Source organism: Cheilinus undulatus, linkage group 3 (assembly GCF_018320785.1).
Source record: "Cheilinus undulatus linkage group 3, ASM1832078v1, whole genome shotgun sequence".
NCBI lineage: Eukaryota > Metazoa > Chordata > Actinopteri > Labriformes > Labridae > Cheilinus > Cheilinus undulatus.
Window position 1 is genome coordinate 31,866,722 of NC_054867.1, and position 16,014 is coordinate 31,882,735.

At 39.3% G+C, this 16,014-nt stretch overlaps 1 protein-coding gene across 1 annotated transcript in view; it reads left to right on the forward strand.

The window, feature by feature from the left end:
- cacna2d3 (calcium channel, voltage dependent, alpha2/delta subunit 3) overlaps positions 1-16,014 on the forward strand; it is a 50,238-nt gene that overhangs the window by 2,960 nt on the left and 31,264 nt on the right. Inside the window, exons 3-7 of the mRNA XM_041783282.1 lie at positions 3,891-4,109; positions 5,436-5,552; positions 7,710-7,769; positions 13,639-13,801; positions 14,322-14,453. Coding sequence (XP_041639216.1) covers positions 3,891-4,109; positions 5,436-5,552; positions 7,710-7,769; positions 13,639-13,801; positions 14,322-14,453 — 691 coding nt within the window. The remainder of the gene's footprint in view (positions 1-3,890; positions 4,110-5,435; positions 5,553-7,709; positions 7,770-13,638; positions 13,802-14,321; positions 14,454-16,014) is intronic.

The following is a 16,014-nucleotide window of genomic DNA, read 5'->3' on the forward strand; positions in this document are numbered from 1 at the left end:
ATCGCTAATCTTCTTTCATTACACCTAAAGTAAATGTTCCAAAACCTTTTTCTAAAAGAAATCCTGAGCTAATCTGTTTATTTTCACACTCTTCGATCTTCAGCTGAATTAGAATTTAAATTAAAGTGCTGTGATTCTGAGAAGAGTGTGACCAGATACACTAACGTCAAACTGTCAAGGTGGTTTGCAAGCTGAAGAGGTTCAGTACTGAAGAAGTGTGATGAACGTAGAGGTGTTTCTTCTTTGCTCAGTATGCTTATATGATGACAGTGTATAACTAAACAAGAGCCTTTTGTTTAAAATGCTAAGACGTCTGTCATCTTTATTTGACAACTCAGCAATCTATTCATTATCTACTCTACTTATACTGCTCAGGTCACAAGGAGCTGGAGCCTGTCAAAGCTGTCATGGATAGAGGCGGGTTATACTCCAGAGTCACCAGTCAATCACAGAGTCAACATACAGAGACAGACAAACACTCACACCTCTAATCAAATTAGGGTCACCAATTAACCTAACAAGTATGTTTTTGTACCACATACATGGGAAGAACATATCGACTCCACACAAACCTGGTCTGAGCAGGATTCAAACCAGGAGCTCTTCTAGATGTGTGGTGCCAGCACTAACTGCTGTTTCACCACGCACCCCTTTGCCAACTCAGCACTTCTTAAAACCTTCAGTTTGCTTGTCAGGTACAAGTAATGCTTGCCCATGTCTGGCTGATTTGGGTTTATACAAGCACAAAATGTGGTAACAAAAACTTTGAAAGGTGAAATATTTATAGAAAGTGTTCTGCTGTATTTTATAGTGCTGTCATCAACAATGCATTGATCACAATTGATCAAGGCCATATTTTATATAGTATATTTTAAGAGTGATTTTTTTTCATCTTTTATTTCCCTTTCAGTACACTTTGGTTAACCACTGTCACACGTCCCTGCAGCCAGTGATGTAAAATAGGTCCACCACTGCTCCTCGATGTCTCCTTTCACTCTGAAAACCTTACAGACAGGATAGTGGAGAAGAAAAATATCATCTCCATCTTCATTACAGTTTGCTTATTTTCCTTTTCAACCCCTAACAGGTTGGCTTTTTGTTGTTAAGTCTATGTCATAATCTTCCTTCTACCCAAAGTTGTAGTTCTCTTTCAAAATAAAATTAGGTCTGTATACAAACAGGGAATCATGTACCCTTTGTTTAAGATTCAAAACAATCAGTTTTAAATGCAAAATAGAGGAATTCCAAAATATGACAAAAAAAAGAGATTAATGGCAATAAAAATGTAATCATTTGAAAAGCCTAATATTTTGCATTTTAGTTGTTTGGCAAATTAATTAAGGTCATCTGTATGTTCACAGACTATTGTTTGTGGGATTAGATTAGGTTTATTCAGTTAAAAAGAGGAGAAAATAAAAGCAAATATGTGCTTTCAAATTCAACAGAATCATGACAACAGCTTTTAAAACAGAAATGAAGCAGTGTTAGTCTCCGACAATGAGTTTAATTCAGGATTGTCTTGATGCAGAATTTGAAGCTTGGATTTAATACTGGTGCAAGTCAAAGATATTGATACCCCTTTGAATGTAAATGTGACAAAAACAGAAGCCCTTGGCACCAAGGGATGCAGCAGTACCACATTTTTTTCAGTCCAAGTATGAGTACAAGAACTACATTTGAGTACTCTCTGATACCGAGTACAAACACAGTTACTTAATACCACCATAGCTGTTCTTGAAATGATTTTGAAAGTTCATTCTATTTTCATCAGATATTCTTCATCCCTCCACTTTACCATTTCTTAGTGCATGATTTTCGTTCTCTTTTACTTTTTTCATCCTCATTTTTGTTCAAATATGACCAAATTGAAGACATGGCTCCAACTTTGACTGCATACTCACATAATGAGAGGCTAACATCAGGCTTTGAATGATACTGAGTCCAGTGTCTGCAATATTTTATGAATATGAGCACTTAGGCTTGGTGTCGGTATCTGTGCATCCCTAATTAATTAAAATGGTAAATCTTCAGTATTGAAATGGTGATAGTCATTTAGACAGCTCTGTTTCTGTCTCTTATGGCTACTCTTGGTTGAAAGAATGACTGAAGATGAGAAGATTTTCTTCAAAGATGTCATGCTTTTGGTTTCGGTTGATCGTGATAACAGGGTTTGTATATTTGAGAACATGTGGGATCAAAAACTGTCTTTATTATGAGAAGAGATGCACTGATTGTAACAATTAGGGCCAGTGTTTTTAGCCTATACCAATGTTTTTTAATACTTCTTTTGTTGTGAGACTTTTAGTCTGCCAGCATTTTCTCTCACACTTGACCATGAAAACAGCAGAGGTGGCATAAGAACCAGACTGTTGTACTGAAGTTATAGTAAAGATCGTCTAAATTAGAAGTAAAATTAATGGTCTATAAATCTACTCAAGTTAAGGTAAAAAGTTATTGATTTAAAGTTCACTTAAAGTAAAAGAGAGGTACTCCCTTCATGTGCAATAACTGCGAGAGAGTATAGATCTCCAATCGGGTTATTTATTATAAGGTGTGACTTAACCTAAAGTAAAATCCAACATGTTTTTTTTAGATGAAATGTGGGACTATTCTCTAGCTTTATGCTACTGACCATCATGTTTTGTAAAAGTCAAACTACAAGCTAGTTTCTTGTTCTTGCCAGAAAGCTTTGACCTCCTTATTAAGTAAAGGTTAAGATTTTCAAAGTACTCAAAAAGTGCAAGTACACAAAAAAGCCACTCAGTTACTAACCTGACTTGCTACATAGACTGTTTGATGTATCCAATGCATGGATATATATCACATTCATCTTGGAAAGCTCCAGTTCAAAGTGTTTGGGAAAGGCAGAATTTTCCAAAAAATTCCCAGAAGATGATTGGACAATTAATCTGTCTGTCACATTGAATACAGGCCAATCAGAGCGACAAGACAAAACAGGTAGTGGACATGCCCAACTCCTGTAGTAACGTGAGCTCGACAAACTGACGCTGCCTTATTTTATGAATGGTTGAGCATGGTGGACAAAACTGGTGCAGAGGCCAGTCAGGAGAAGGGCAAAAACATCCTCTTCTCCAAGAGAAGATTTCAGTGAGATGCTTTTCTCTTGTTTTAATGAAGAAATGTAGCCCTATTCTGAAAAAACAACTCCTGTACTTCAGCTATTCAAGCTAATTGTTACACCAGCACAGTCATTGTATATAATTATGGTACAGCTAAACCACACCATAACTATCCAGACTCATGCCAGAGCAGGACAGGAAAAGAGTGAAAAATGTCTTTTACATAATGAAAAGCTCTGCTCTTTATTTAATAAATAAGTGTGGCCCAGTTACAACTGCTGCCATACTGTAGCTACACCCAAGCTAGACACTACTGTGCAACTAACCCCCATGATTTTTTGACACTGATTGGTCAGGCCCATTTTCAAGCCTGGTATAGTTCTTTCAGAATGGAGCTTTTCAAGATGGATCTGCCAGATGACAGACATGGAATCTGGCTAATCCATCTGCATTGCAAAGTTACTCAATTACAGCAATTAGAGAAAATGTAATCAGTTACTTTCCACCCCTGGAAATCAGGTCAGAGTTTGTCCAACCGGTCCCTTTTTCTACCCCCCAAAAAGTCTTTTACTTGAGTCGGCAGCTTGATAAACTAGATGCCATCATAAAATTGATTGGACAGATGAACAATTGATATCTGTTCATGCCATCTGTTAATTTGGCAGGTGGCTGATATTTGTAAACAGGGCCAATAGCGGTCAATGCTGATGTTAAACATTGTAATGTTGCTGTCTTTTTCACTTCTGTAAGTTGAATAAGTTCCGGTAATACTTTTTAATCCATTCCTTTGGACCATCCTTCCTCTTTCAGGAGCTGTGGGCCATCTCAGCGCCGCGTCCAGGGACAAACTCCAGCTCTGAGTCCAGCACTCCCATCAAAGTCAGCAGCAGGATTAGTCCTAAAACCACTGCTGCCTGTCTGTGGGAGGAAAGTCAAGGACCCAGAGGTCCACGCAAATATGGGGAGAGTGTTCAGACTGCGATTAAAAGGCGCCTCCAGGCTCCAAACCTCGGATCTTCCTGCATGGAGGTGACAGATTCTTCATACAACATTTACACTGAAACTATGTCCTTCCATTTATGCTTTTCATCTTTCTACAAACACATTTTTTGCAATATGCCCCGCAGATTTGTTCCTTTTTTTCTGTGTATGTAAGCACTTTGCTCATGTTCCTGTTCATGGAGGCATGTCTGCAGAGCCAGTCAGCACAAAGCAGCGGACTGTGAGGGAGCTGACGGGTCGTTAGGGGCCGCTCATTAAGGCTGATCATTAGATGCTTTTATGGAGGATTAGCCCATTTTACAGAGATTTCAGGAGGAAAAAGAGGGGAACTCCAGGGCTCTTCAGGGTCTGCAGTGGTCATTATTCTGATCAATAATCATGATCAGGGCTTTTGATGGATGGGTCTTAACCTCCTATTGATAGTTGGAGGAGTGTGAGGAAGAGGAGGAGGAGGAGGAGGGGGTTTTGGGGACTGGGAGTGCTGAGGCGAGGAGGACAGGCGTGAAATGAACTGTTCTGCTCCACTGCGAGTCCACACTCTTCCTTTCAGTAGGTAATTTGTCGCCTCATGTACTGGAGTGTTGGTGTGTGTTTGTGTATGTGTGGTTTGAATATGTGGTTTATGAACGCAGCTTTTGTTTATTTTTAGATAAGGTTATTGTAAGAGAGAGTGAGTGTGATGTGGCGTGAGAGGATCAGGTTTTTGTTTTTCTTTGACGTGTGTTTGAGTGTGAGAGAGTAAGGTGCAGGATTATGTAATGTTGTATTCCTGCGGGCTGTGGCGGGCTTTGTTCTGTATCACTGGAGGTCCTGAGCATCCAGCAGCATCAGCATTATGTGGGGTGTACTTCATTACCCAGAATCACCCAGGCCTGACACGTTATTATCTTTTTTCTGTGCTTTGACTCCATTTCAATTACCCTCTTACCATGCATAGCCTTTAGATCCAAGCCCCGCCCTCCGGCCACCCAACAAGGCCACCTCTAGCCAATCAGAGAGATAGCAGCAGCATGTGCAGCCAATGACTGAGAGCAGATAAAGACGATCAATCATTGTGTGTGATGCAGCGAGAGTTTATCAGGCGTTCATCTGAGACCGGCTGCGTGCCGCTTGTCAGCCAACATGTGAAGCCGCATAAGCCTTGTTTAACAATTCCCCACCTCTCAGAAGGAGCTGCAGAGACACAGGGGTGCTCTAAAATGTTACAGAACACACAGAGACAGTCTCACAGATGTACACACCACAGAGGAGTGGGTTTTTTAAATACTCTTAGTGAGGTCAAGCAATTTGTAGTATTTTCCCCACAATTGTCCAGTCTGTGAATTCTGCATGCTTGTTTTTGGTAATTTTCAGAAATATAAAGAATTTGAAAAATCAGTCAGAGTGGAAGAAATCGATGGTGTGAAGCTGGTCAAAAACCTGGCTGTGAAGATGGAGGAAGTGTTCAGGAAAAAGGCAGAAGCTACAAGGGTAGGTAAAGCCCTGCATATGCTGAAATTTGTATATTTTTCTTTTTATTTAATATTTCTATTCCACAGTATTTATTGGAAAGGAAACACTATTTTTAATTAGAGGGTCATTTTAATTTTGCAAACACTGAAATTAAGTGTCAGCTAAAAGCACTGTGTTTTTTACATTTGGCATGTCAGATGTTCAGAAGCAGCTTTTGAGTCTCAGACATATCTGTCTGATATTCAACTTTGCCTGAACTCATTCATTCTGATTTTATCGTGTAATCTGGGCTGGGGTGACAAAGATTGCAGCTCTTCAGCAACCAAAAAGTCAGTTGTTTGCCACAATTGATTACTATAGCTTTTATGTATGGTTTTAAAACATTTGAAAACTATTATTTTATCTTAAAACATTAGTTTTTATGAAATAGGCCTGTTACTGTTTCGAAATAAATTTAGTGAGTGTCCAAAAGGAGTAACTTAATGTTCTTAGTCCCAACACACTCCAGTAGGCCTAGTTTTCCTACAGTCTATGAAATATTCCAATGAAAAGTCCCATGGGAAAACAGGAATATTGTTATGGTTTTACGGGTTAAATTTTACTTTATAATTGTAATCTGTACAGGTAGGTCAGAATTACTTGTCCTGCATTTATTTCATTCTGTTGGAGTTATCCTCACAGCAGCCGCAGCCTGTCTGTGACCTCAGAGCAAAGGAGCTTGTAATCATTTTTAATGCTGCACCTCGCAGGGACTGTTGGGAAATGATAACGTTTATCTCTCCCCGCCTGATCCCATGTGTGAGACAATTCAGGACATTTAGCCCATAAATTACACACAGGAATGCTGTCATTTCGTGTTTCGACTCCCTAAGATACGTAAGAGTAACATTCATAATCACAAATGAAAAAACACTAAACGACACAAGGCGGAAAAGCGTCCGTTTTAGTCTAAATATAGGCCAAAAGCCAGACTCATATTAAATCTCATACTGGCTCACTCGCGACATCTAATTTGCTGACGTCATCAGTCTGCTCCAAATTAAAACGTCAAAATGAGGAAGTGAGCTCAACAAACCAGTGAAGTTGAGGTGCCTGACCGTAGACAAAATATGATAAAGGAAATAATATTAAGACGTAGGCTTATTTCTGCGCCAAAATGAGAAAACACGATATTTATTTCATAATAGTTCTCTGCATTTGCCAACTGCTGACAAAGTCAGAACCGCGCACGAGGTCAATTGAATTTGTTCACCTCCTGCTCTGCCGTATAAAGCCTCGGTTGTGTTTATGTAGCATTTACTTTGACACATGTGACAGATGTTAATTACCTGCTGCTCCTGGGAGGGGAGAGTGACTGTAACGTTTAGGTTCAATTTCACGGGAAACACAAAGCCAAGCACTTTTTACAGAAATTATTTTTCCGAAGCTTTCGGTTCTTCACGTACATGACGTTTAATCCTGCTCCAATAACGTGACTCCATCAATCATTTTACAGCAGCTAACCACTGGAGTGCCCCACGTTTTTATGTGAAAGCCGACTTTGACCAAAAACATGAATATAAACAAGGATTGTAAGGAAAAATACAGATGATGGTGTTTTGGTGGAATTGGCGGTCCAGTTATCAGGTGTCTTTTAGCCGGATGCGTAAGTGGTTGACGTAGTTACATTCGTTAAAACGCAGAGGCGTAGCTACCCTCGCAATCCTCTTTTCTGGGTTTTTAGTTATCATGTCAGAAAGTATTTCTTATTTCTTAAGAAAAAAAAATACTAAACTAAACAAAGAGGCCTTCTCTTTAGCACAGACATTCGGCTGAAAGTCACCACTTCACACGGTCACTAGTTGAAGCGGTACTCCCTACACTGGTCATTTTATCCAAAGGCGAAAACTGGATATTCTGCCTGATTTTTTTTTCTTTAATGTAAGGAAATTTGTTGAATTAAAAAAACAGTCATATAGTTGGGGCTTTGTGCAAAAATGAACCATTAGAAGCTATAGGGCCCTCAGAAGGAGATTAAACAAGTCTATGAATGAAGGAACCACTAATGACGCCGCTGTGGAAGTCTTGTATTTGTAAATGGAAACTATAAGAATTTTAAAATGAATTAGATTGTTAGCACATGTTGTTTGATAAACTTTTTGTTTTGCTTTGGTCTGAACATTTCCCTCCTCTCAGCGGCTCGTGGAGGCAGCAGAAGAAGCCCACCACGAGCACGAGGAAAACCCCGACCTGCAGGTAAGCTCTGTCCGGACAAAAGGAAAGAAGGAGAAAAGAGGGACGTAAAAAAATAAATAGTGGTCTGTCATTGCGTTAAATCGGCGTGAATCATTTTTAAGCTGGACAGTGCAAGGTGAGCGGAGGCTAATGGGCCCTAAAGTCTTTAATTGTGTTGGCGTCGTCCTTCACACTACTGTCTTGGCTGCGCTTTGATACATCATGTTTCTATGATAAGAAATGTCGCACATACTGAAGTCTGCAGCGCCATGCTGCCATAACTCACACTGGCTGTTTTTTAAGAGCCATCATTGCTCAGAGCTGCTCTGTGCTGCGGCTGCGTCCTAAGGTGCTGTACAGTAACTACTGTAGAAACCATGATCAAGATCTATTGCTGCATCCCAGGTTTGCTGCAGGTTTTAATGCATGCTTAAATATTATGATTATTGTGCCAAACTGTTAATGGGCACAATACTTCTCGGATGATACCGAGTTAAACTGTAAACAGGCAAAACGTAGGCCATTGCATAGAGGAAAATGACGACCAAGGTTGGTCCATATTTCTTCTGCTTTAAAATATTTCACAGGATGTGCACGCGCGCTCTGACACTGTTGAGGACGTTTTTAAGCCACTCTCATTGCCTATTTCCTAAAAGTCTGCAGAGAGTACAGCCTCTCCCTCTCTCTCTTTCTCTCCCTCTCTCTCTCTCCCCAGTGGACAAAGATAAATGAAAGTCTTTTGCGCCGCATTGTTTCACTTTCATGGCCCTAGATTGGAAACGCACTGGAGCAACAAAACAGTGAAATAACGGGCAGCACTTTACAGTTAATAGAAGCATTTACATCATAAGAATACGTTTCAGCCAGCTTGTTTCCTGCCCGTTTCTCTGCTGTTCACACAGCCCTAACAAGACAGGGAGACTGTACCCTTAAACCAAAAACACATCTGCTATTTTTGACCCCAAATCATCAGAAATATTTTTCCTTTATTGTTTTTATAGATTTTGCTGCATCTAGTCATTTTTCATAATTTCATCAGTTTCAGGAGGATTACAAACATGAAAATAGACTTTCTAAAGAATTTTGCATGTGCTGGATCCTTAATCAGTTTTAAAATAATGTTTTCTAACTTTTGTTAAATCCTGTGCTATAGGGACACTTGAAATAGCTGTACCTATCTTTTTAAGAAGCATATTTATCATTTTACTCACAAGATATATTTTAAGTTATTGTACCCTTAAGTCGGCCTTCTACATTTCAAAAACATCACCAGACCAATTTTGGAGGTTTTACAAATTATTCAAAAAGTGAAGTCCTACAATAAAAAGATTTTGTATATTTCTGGAGCCATTTGAACATCGTTTGCTAGCAGTTTTCATACAGCTCTGGCCCATCATGCAGTTGTTTCATCTTCAAGGCTATAAAAAATAATAAGGTAAATTCAATATCCACCTGTGATAATGATGTGATGTCACCATATTACTCCTTGTGGCATCATTTAGCCAGGCTCGCTTCCCCTGACACCGCACATTTTTCACGCACCATTTCACTGACCACAATGAGATAAGCCGACTGCTCTTATCTCCCCAGCAGTGGCTCACAGACACTGGGCTGTTTTGCATTGACCCAGGTGGGTGTGCAGTTCAAGGGTGTTCAGATCAGAACTGAAGAAGCCACAAGACGTTTCTCTAACCTCAAATACGTGATGAACTGTGATATTTAAAGGTGCTTTGGTTTAGTGTTTTCTAACAGAGCCTCTTTTGACAATAATGGACCTCACTCACCAACTGTTCATAAGATGAAATTTGTTCTTAAAACCCTCTTAAACAGTTTTTAAAAAGACTGGGACATCACCAAAATTTGTGTGATTTGTTTTAGCCAAGAACAAAATCTAAGAACATTTTAAGGCACGCTTATGCAGATATGAGTACTGAAACGACAGCATAGATTTTTAGATTTTGTACTCATTAGCACTCAGATTAAAAGTGACACAGTAACATAATTTTAATGATATTTTATTGCATTTTTGTCAATGTAACATTTTTAATTAAAATATATGAACAAATACATGACTGCAGTGTTTGATCTTAACTGCAAAATGTTGAATAAAGAATAAAAATTCAGCATGTGCAGACATTTTATTAAGTCTATTTACAACAAGGAAAACCTATCTTCTCATATGGGTATTAAAAAAGTATTTAAATGATGGAATATCATTTTAGCAGCATCAGGTTTTAGAAAAGATGACCTCCTCCCATCAATTAACTGTGTTTGTAGTATTAAATATCCACAATAGGTGCTGGAAATACAATTAAATCATATGATTAAATCATCCTTTTTTGGGTTATATCTGGAACAGCACTACATGCAATTCAGAACTACCTAAGCATTTCTTATTCTTAGAATCCACTGCACAATTACTGTATTCCCGATTAATCTCACGAATCCTGTGGTTAACTGTGATTAATCACCCACTTTTATCACATTTCATCATCAAATTCCATTATTGTTTTAACTGTTTTTGATTCATTTTGGATTTTTCTCAGGGTAACTGACTTCCTGTGTGGTTATAGACCTGCTTATGTAGGTGGATCCAAGATTATAACATGAACTTATCTGCATTGGCTTCAGAGGGACACTGATGTGGCTTAACCAAAGAGTGCTGAAAAGGACAATAAAGCATGAGATTAACTGCGATTAAAAAAATTGGTGCACTCACTCTGGACCTTTAGCTATAGTAATTAACTTGTTTAATTTGATTGCCCTACTTTTATTGCTTATTTTGATTTCAGTGTCACTGATATCTTGCTACCGTTTGTCTCACTGTGTTCCTTCTGTGTTTGCACAAAGCCCTTCAGTCTCATGCCCTTATATGGGCATAAAAGGGGCATTTTTCTATGCTAATTAGGAGAAATGTACACATGCTTCCAACTCATAAGCACCTAACATTCATCAATTTAACAACACAGGTCATCAGTTTAAGAACATGTCATGAACGTGATGTAGGTTTCTCTTGAAACTTTCTTAAAACCAAATTTAAGAAGGTATGTTTTGGTGAATGAGGCCCAGTGTGAGCGAAATCTGAAAGTTCATTTTGAATAGATGACTTGGCACACTGGTGCAATTACAACGGTTTGAATTTGTCCCATTAATCTTTGTGCAATCTCTGCCAAAACCTCATGAACCTTGAAGAAATGGGACAGAATATCTGCCTTTTTTGCCATTAAGTGAAAGAATAATCAAAAAGGCAAAGATATGATGAAATTTAGGAATCCTTGTTAAATTTTTATGCCATACCTTTATGACAAAAATAAACTTTAATGGGAGAGTATGATGTTCAGAAATGCAATAAATCCTCATTGTCCTTTTTGTTATTGCATTCTGCTGTCATTATGGTTTCTAAAACTGTAACCATTTTAAAAAGTAAGCTTCAAGACCATTTGATTTGCTTGTAGTGAAGTATATTTGCTCGTATACTGAATGTTTTTGGCAATCACATTTTACAGCAGCCTCACATTTTAAAGATGTGTCAACTAGGAATGAATTATATCTCCATATAGACAGCTGTAGAAGAAATGCATTGTGGCTTAATGAAGCTGTTACCTACAGTATTTGTACTGTAGTAAGAGAGGGCCTGTTAGACAGTTAGAACTCAGATTAAAGCTTATTCAGACCCACCCTCTGCAGATACTGTGTTGTGGTTTTACATTAAGGCCGTCTCTGCAGCAGGCCTCCAGCTAACTGCAGTGGTGTAAGAGTCAGCGGGGCGTCTCTGAGCTGCAGTGTCCCCTGGCCCGCTCTACAGTAATAACCCTGCTGCTTAACGTGCCTCTCTACAGCACCATCACTTTTTGCTGAGGGTGCACGTTTCTTCTCTCCTCTACAGCCGCCCCCCTCTCCCCCACCCTCCTCCTCGCCGCAGCTCGTCAGAGAGCCGCTCAGGCGTGGTATGAGCTGTCAGCGACTGCTTGATGGTGATGCCCATGCGGCCTCCCCCGAGTGTGATGCTATAGAGTCCATCACCAATCTCTCCCTCCCTCCCTTTCTCTCTCCCCTTCTCTCAGTGCAGACAATCAGGAGCAGAGGCCACAGAGAGGCCGCTCACACAGGATGAGACGGTCTCTCTTCTGCCGCAGAGGCAGTGAAGGACAGGACACGCTAACTGTTGGCTTTCACTTCAGGGAGGACAGAGCTTTGCACAGGCAGCTGTGAAGTCCCCTTTGTCCGTCCAGGTCTTTTTTGGACTTCAGCGATCAGTGACCAAAAGTTAAAGATTTTTTTGGATACTCTGGGAAATTTTTCAAACTACTCTTACTCAACAGAAATCCTCAGAAATTCCAGATTTAACCATATCACATAAGTCAGTTAATGATTGGCTGTAGCTAAGATGTAGGAGCAGATTAACTGGACTGGTCTCCATGTGTAAGAGTGTTTTTTAATAAGAAACTGAGTCCACCTAGCTGAAACACCCAATGTTTGCATTTGGGAAAAATTTGAGTTTGACATTGAAAGATAATATTGAAACCATCATAAATAAAAAAATACAATGCATGATTTCTTTCTTTTTTTAATATATTTTTTTGGGGGGGGCTTTTGATGCATTAATTAGGGTAGAGCATAGTGGATAGAGTCAGAAACCGTGATAAGAGAGTGGGGGAGAGACATGCGGGAAAGGAGCCACAGGCTGGACTTGAACCTGAGTCTCCTGTGTACATGGGCGTGACTTTACTGCTAGGATATTTTTGCCCCTAATTCATGATTTCTACATTGTGAATGGACATGCTTCCATGGATTTATTTCAACTTTATAAACACCATTTTATCCATTTCTTTGTCAGCCAATATAGACTTAACACTTCAACCCCTTATATTGTCCTGGATACTTGAATTTTTATCTGATAATTTATGTATTATAGGTGGGATTTTGTGGTGCCTCAGCATAAGTAAAAAAAAAAAAACCTGGGGAAAATTTGACTTTTTTTTTTTTTTTTTTTTTTTAATATCCCGTGAACACACTGCACAGTTCTTTTTCGTCTCTACAACCTAAATAGACAACCAGACCGTCAGCTGGAAGGTTGAAATAACTAGTTTATAATGCCTATCACCATGTTGGATTGAGACAGAGCAATTTAAACATTCAGACTCAGTAATTCTTTGTTAAATTGCCCTAGCAAAGTTATACAGTAAAGCAAACAAAATAGAACTCTTTGTTCTTGCTTTAAATGAAACCCGTTGTGGCAGATTGAGTGAATAAAAGGACAAAAAATGAGGGATTTGAGTTGATTGCAGCCTGGGCAATATTTATTGAAAACCTTGTGTGGCATACGTGACTCTCTTTGATAAACACAGTCTTTACCCCGACAGGCGCTGGAGGCCATAAAAGGACAGCTATGTGAGGCCTAACACATTATAGTAAAATAAACCTACAAACCACACTTATGTTCCTTCCTTTACGCTCAATAAAATGATTTTTTTTGTTGTAGTTGTTTGAACTGATTTATCTGGCTGTGAAAGTAGTCTTGCATTTCCCTTTACCTCTCTGCAGCAATTCATCGGAAACAAAAAGTGATCCTTTTGAAGATTCTTACTTTTTCTAACAGCTCAAACTTCTTTCAGATGAACTTAAAAGAGTATTGTTTGTGCAGACTGAAAACTGAAGGCACATAAAGACTGACTGGCTACTAGACAGGAAAGGTTTCCGCTTGAAAAATGTTTTTCAAATTACAAATTAAACATTTCAGTTTTGTTTTAGGATAAATAATTGATGAGAAACCATCTTTAAATACTAATATTTTTGATTTTGAGCTGAAAGAAGAGCACAAAAGCATGCTGCATGCTTATATTTCATAGGCTTTGGTTAATATTTTTCCTGCTTGTTCTTATTTCCACAGTACGAGTACTTTAACGCCGTGCTGATCAATGAAGTGGACGAGGAGGGAAATCACGTGGAGCTGGGAGGAGAGTTCCTCCTGGAGCCCAATGATCATTTTAATAACCTGTCAGTCAACCTGAGCCTCAGTGTGGTGCAGGTGCCCACCAACATGTACAACAAAGGTGAGGAGGGCTCCTGCAGAAATGTGTGTCTGTTATTTAACTACTGAGGGATGATGTGGGGGGAGGAGAAGAGGAGGGAGGAAAGTAAAGTGGTGATGGTGAGAAATGGTAGCTGGAGCAGTATCAGTGTCACAGAAGAGGCATTCAGGGATCGATAACGAGTCCAGACAGAAAGAGAAAGTAGCTGCAGACCCTTCAAAGTCAGTGAAGAGGATGTTTGTCATACGCCCGCTGTTGAGAAGCTTCTTGTCTTGTAAGGGAGTGTGTCAGCTCTCCCTGCATGTCACCGCGGCTGCTTTTGTTTGCATGTAATGGACTCCACATAAGTCTGTGTTCAGTTCACAAAGGAAAGCTCGTCGAGCAGAGGGAGGAGGCAAGGGGGGTTAGTCACAGGCTTTGTATCTCCTTCGAGGGGTTAAAAAGGTCAGCCGAGCTCCATGATGATTAACATTAACACCTTTTAATTTACTTGTCTCTTTTTCTCTCCTGTCTCCTGTGTACATCCTCCTCCTCTTCTCAGATCCTGACATAGTGAATGGAGTGTACTGGTCCGAAGCGCTCAATAAAGTTTTTGTAGATAATTTTGAAAGAGATCCAACCCTCATCTGGCAGTATTTTGGGAGTGCCAAAGGTTTCTTCAGGCAGTATCCTGGTGAGTGCTGCCGCTTTGAAGCTGTGTCTGTGTTTCTATTGTGTCTGTGTGTGCGTGGGAAAAGAAAGGCTGATCCCAAGGGAGCCATCAGCCGTCAGCGCAGGGAAAAAAAACAGATCAGAACAAATGATTTAGAATTACTAAAAGGGTGATTTGGCTAATGTTGTAATTTTACAGACCATCAGAGAGGATGCGCACATACAGATGGTGATTAATCAGAGTTTGTGGGTCCACAGTCGCACTGAGTGAACGGCTGCAGACTCACACAGAGCTTTAGAGGGATGGGAAACAGGCGGTGGGCTCACTGCAGTGCAGAGGCAGAGCTGCAGAGACCACATACAACAGACCTTTTTTTTTTTTATCGAACAAACACGGACTCTGTGTGTTTAATTTACCATGAGTCATACACAAAAAAGAAATCTCTGTCAGTGTTTCATCTTTGTTTTTCTGTATTTCTCAGTTCTATGCTTCTTTAAATCACACATCCTTACACTTAATTGGCTTTTTGTTTTGTTTGTATATTTGAAATAGTGAAAACATAAACAAATACAGGTGGATCCCGTAGTGCAGTAGTCATCAACTGGCAACCTGGAGACTGTATTATGACCCCCAAAGCTTACCATCCAGCCCCCAAAAGATTATTGAGTTCAGAAAACATATGTTTATGTTTTAAGGAAAAATATACCCTAAAAAATGCACATGTTTTCTGAACTTAATTATCTCTTGGAAGCCGGATGGTAAGCTTTGGGGGGCATGATACGGTCTCTCTATAAAATGAATAATATTGAAGCTTTTTTACTAGTAATAGCTTAAGTTTGACCAATTTTTACATAAATCCACCTGTCAGTCATAATTTAAACATTTGATGCATGATAAACACATACTCATCATTCAAGTCCTGATCACATCTGCTGTTTTTGTGTCAACTTTACACTTCAGGCTCTTAGAGAGTGCAATTTTCTACGCCTGAAATTTAAAGAAAACACTTATTTCCTGTTTCCCACCGATCAGGACTCAGCATAGTAGCGTCAAAGCCAGTGATGACTACTTTACATTTTTAAATTTGATTTTTTCACTTTTGTGTCCACTATGTTTATTTCATTCCCACTGTTCAGAATGAAATTCTGAAAACAAAAAAATCAAAGTATGAGTCACCAACTCTGAAGCCAAAGCCCATGTAACAAGACACCATATAGTCTTAAATTTTATAGCTGTTTTCAATTTTTGTATTTCTTAAAAGAGGTTGCGGGCTAGTTTTCAGCCTTTTTTACTTACAGTTTTCAGCACAGGCGAGATCATGATGGGCTACACTGGATCTGACTTCAGTCTACATGCTTGTTTATGTTCTGGCCTGTTGAGTGTTCAGTGCAACCTCAAAGCTCTGCTGTGTCCCTAACTACTAAGTTACCTATGTGACTGTGTGTGCATGTAAATGTTTGATAAATAAAAGTTTTCTGAGAAGTGGTTGGAGGAGAAGGTGTTCAAGCTAAGGCTGGGACAAATACCAGTTAACATTTTACAGGATTTTGCAAATAGAAAGCAGCTTTACAATAAAGCTTTT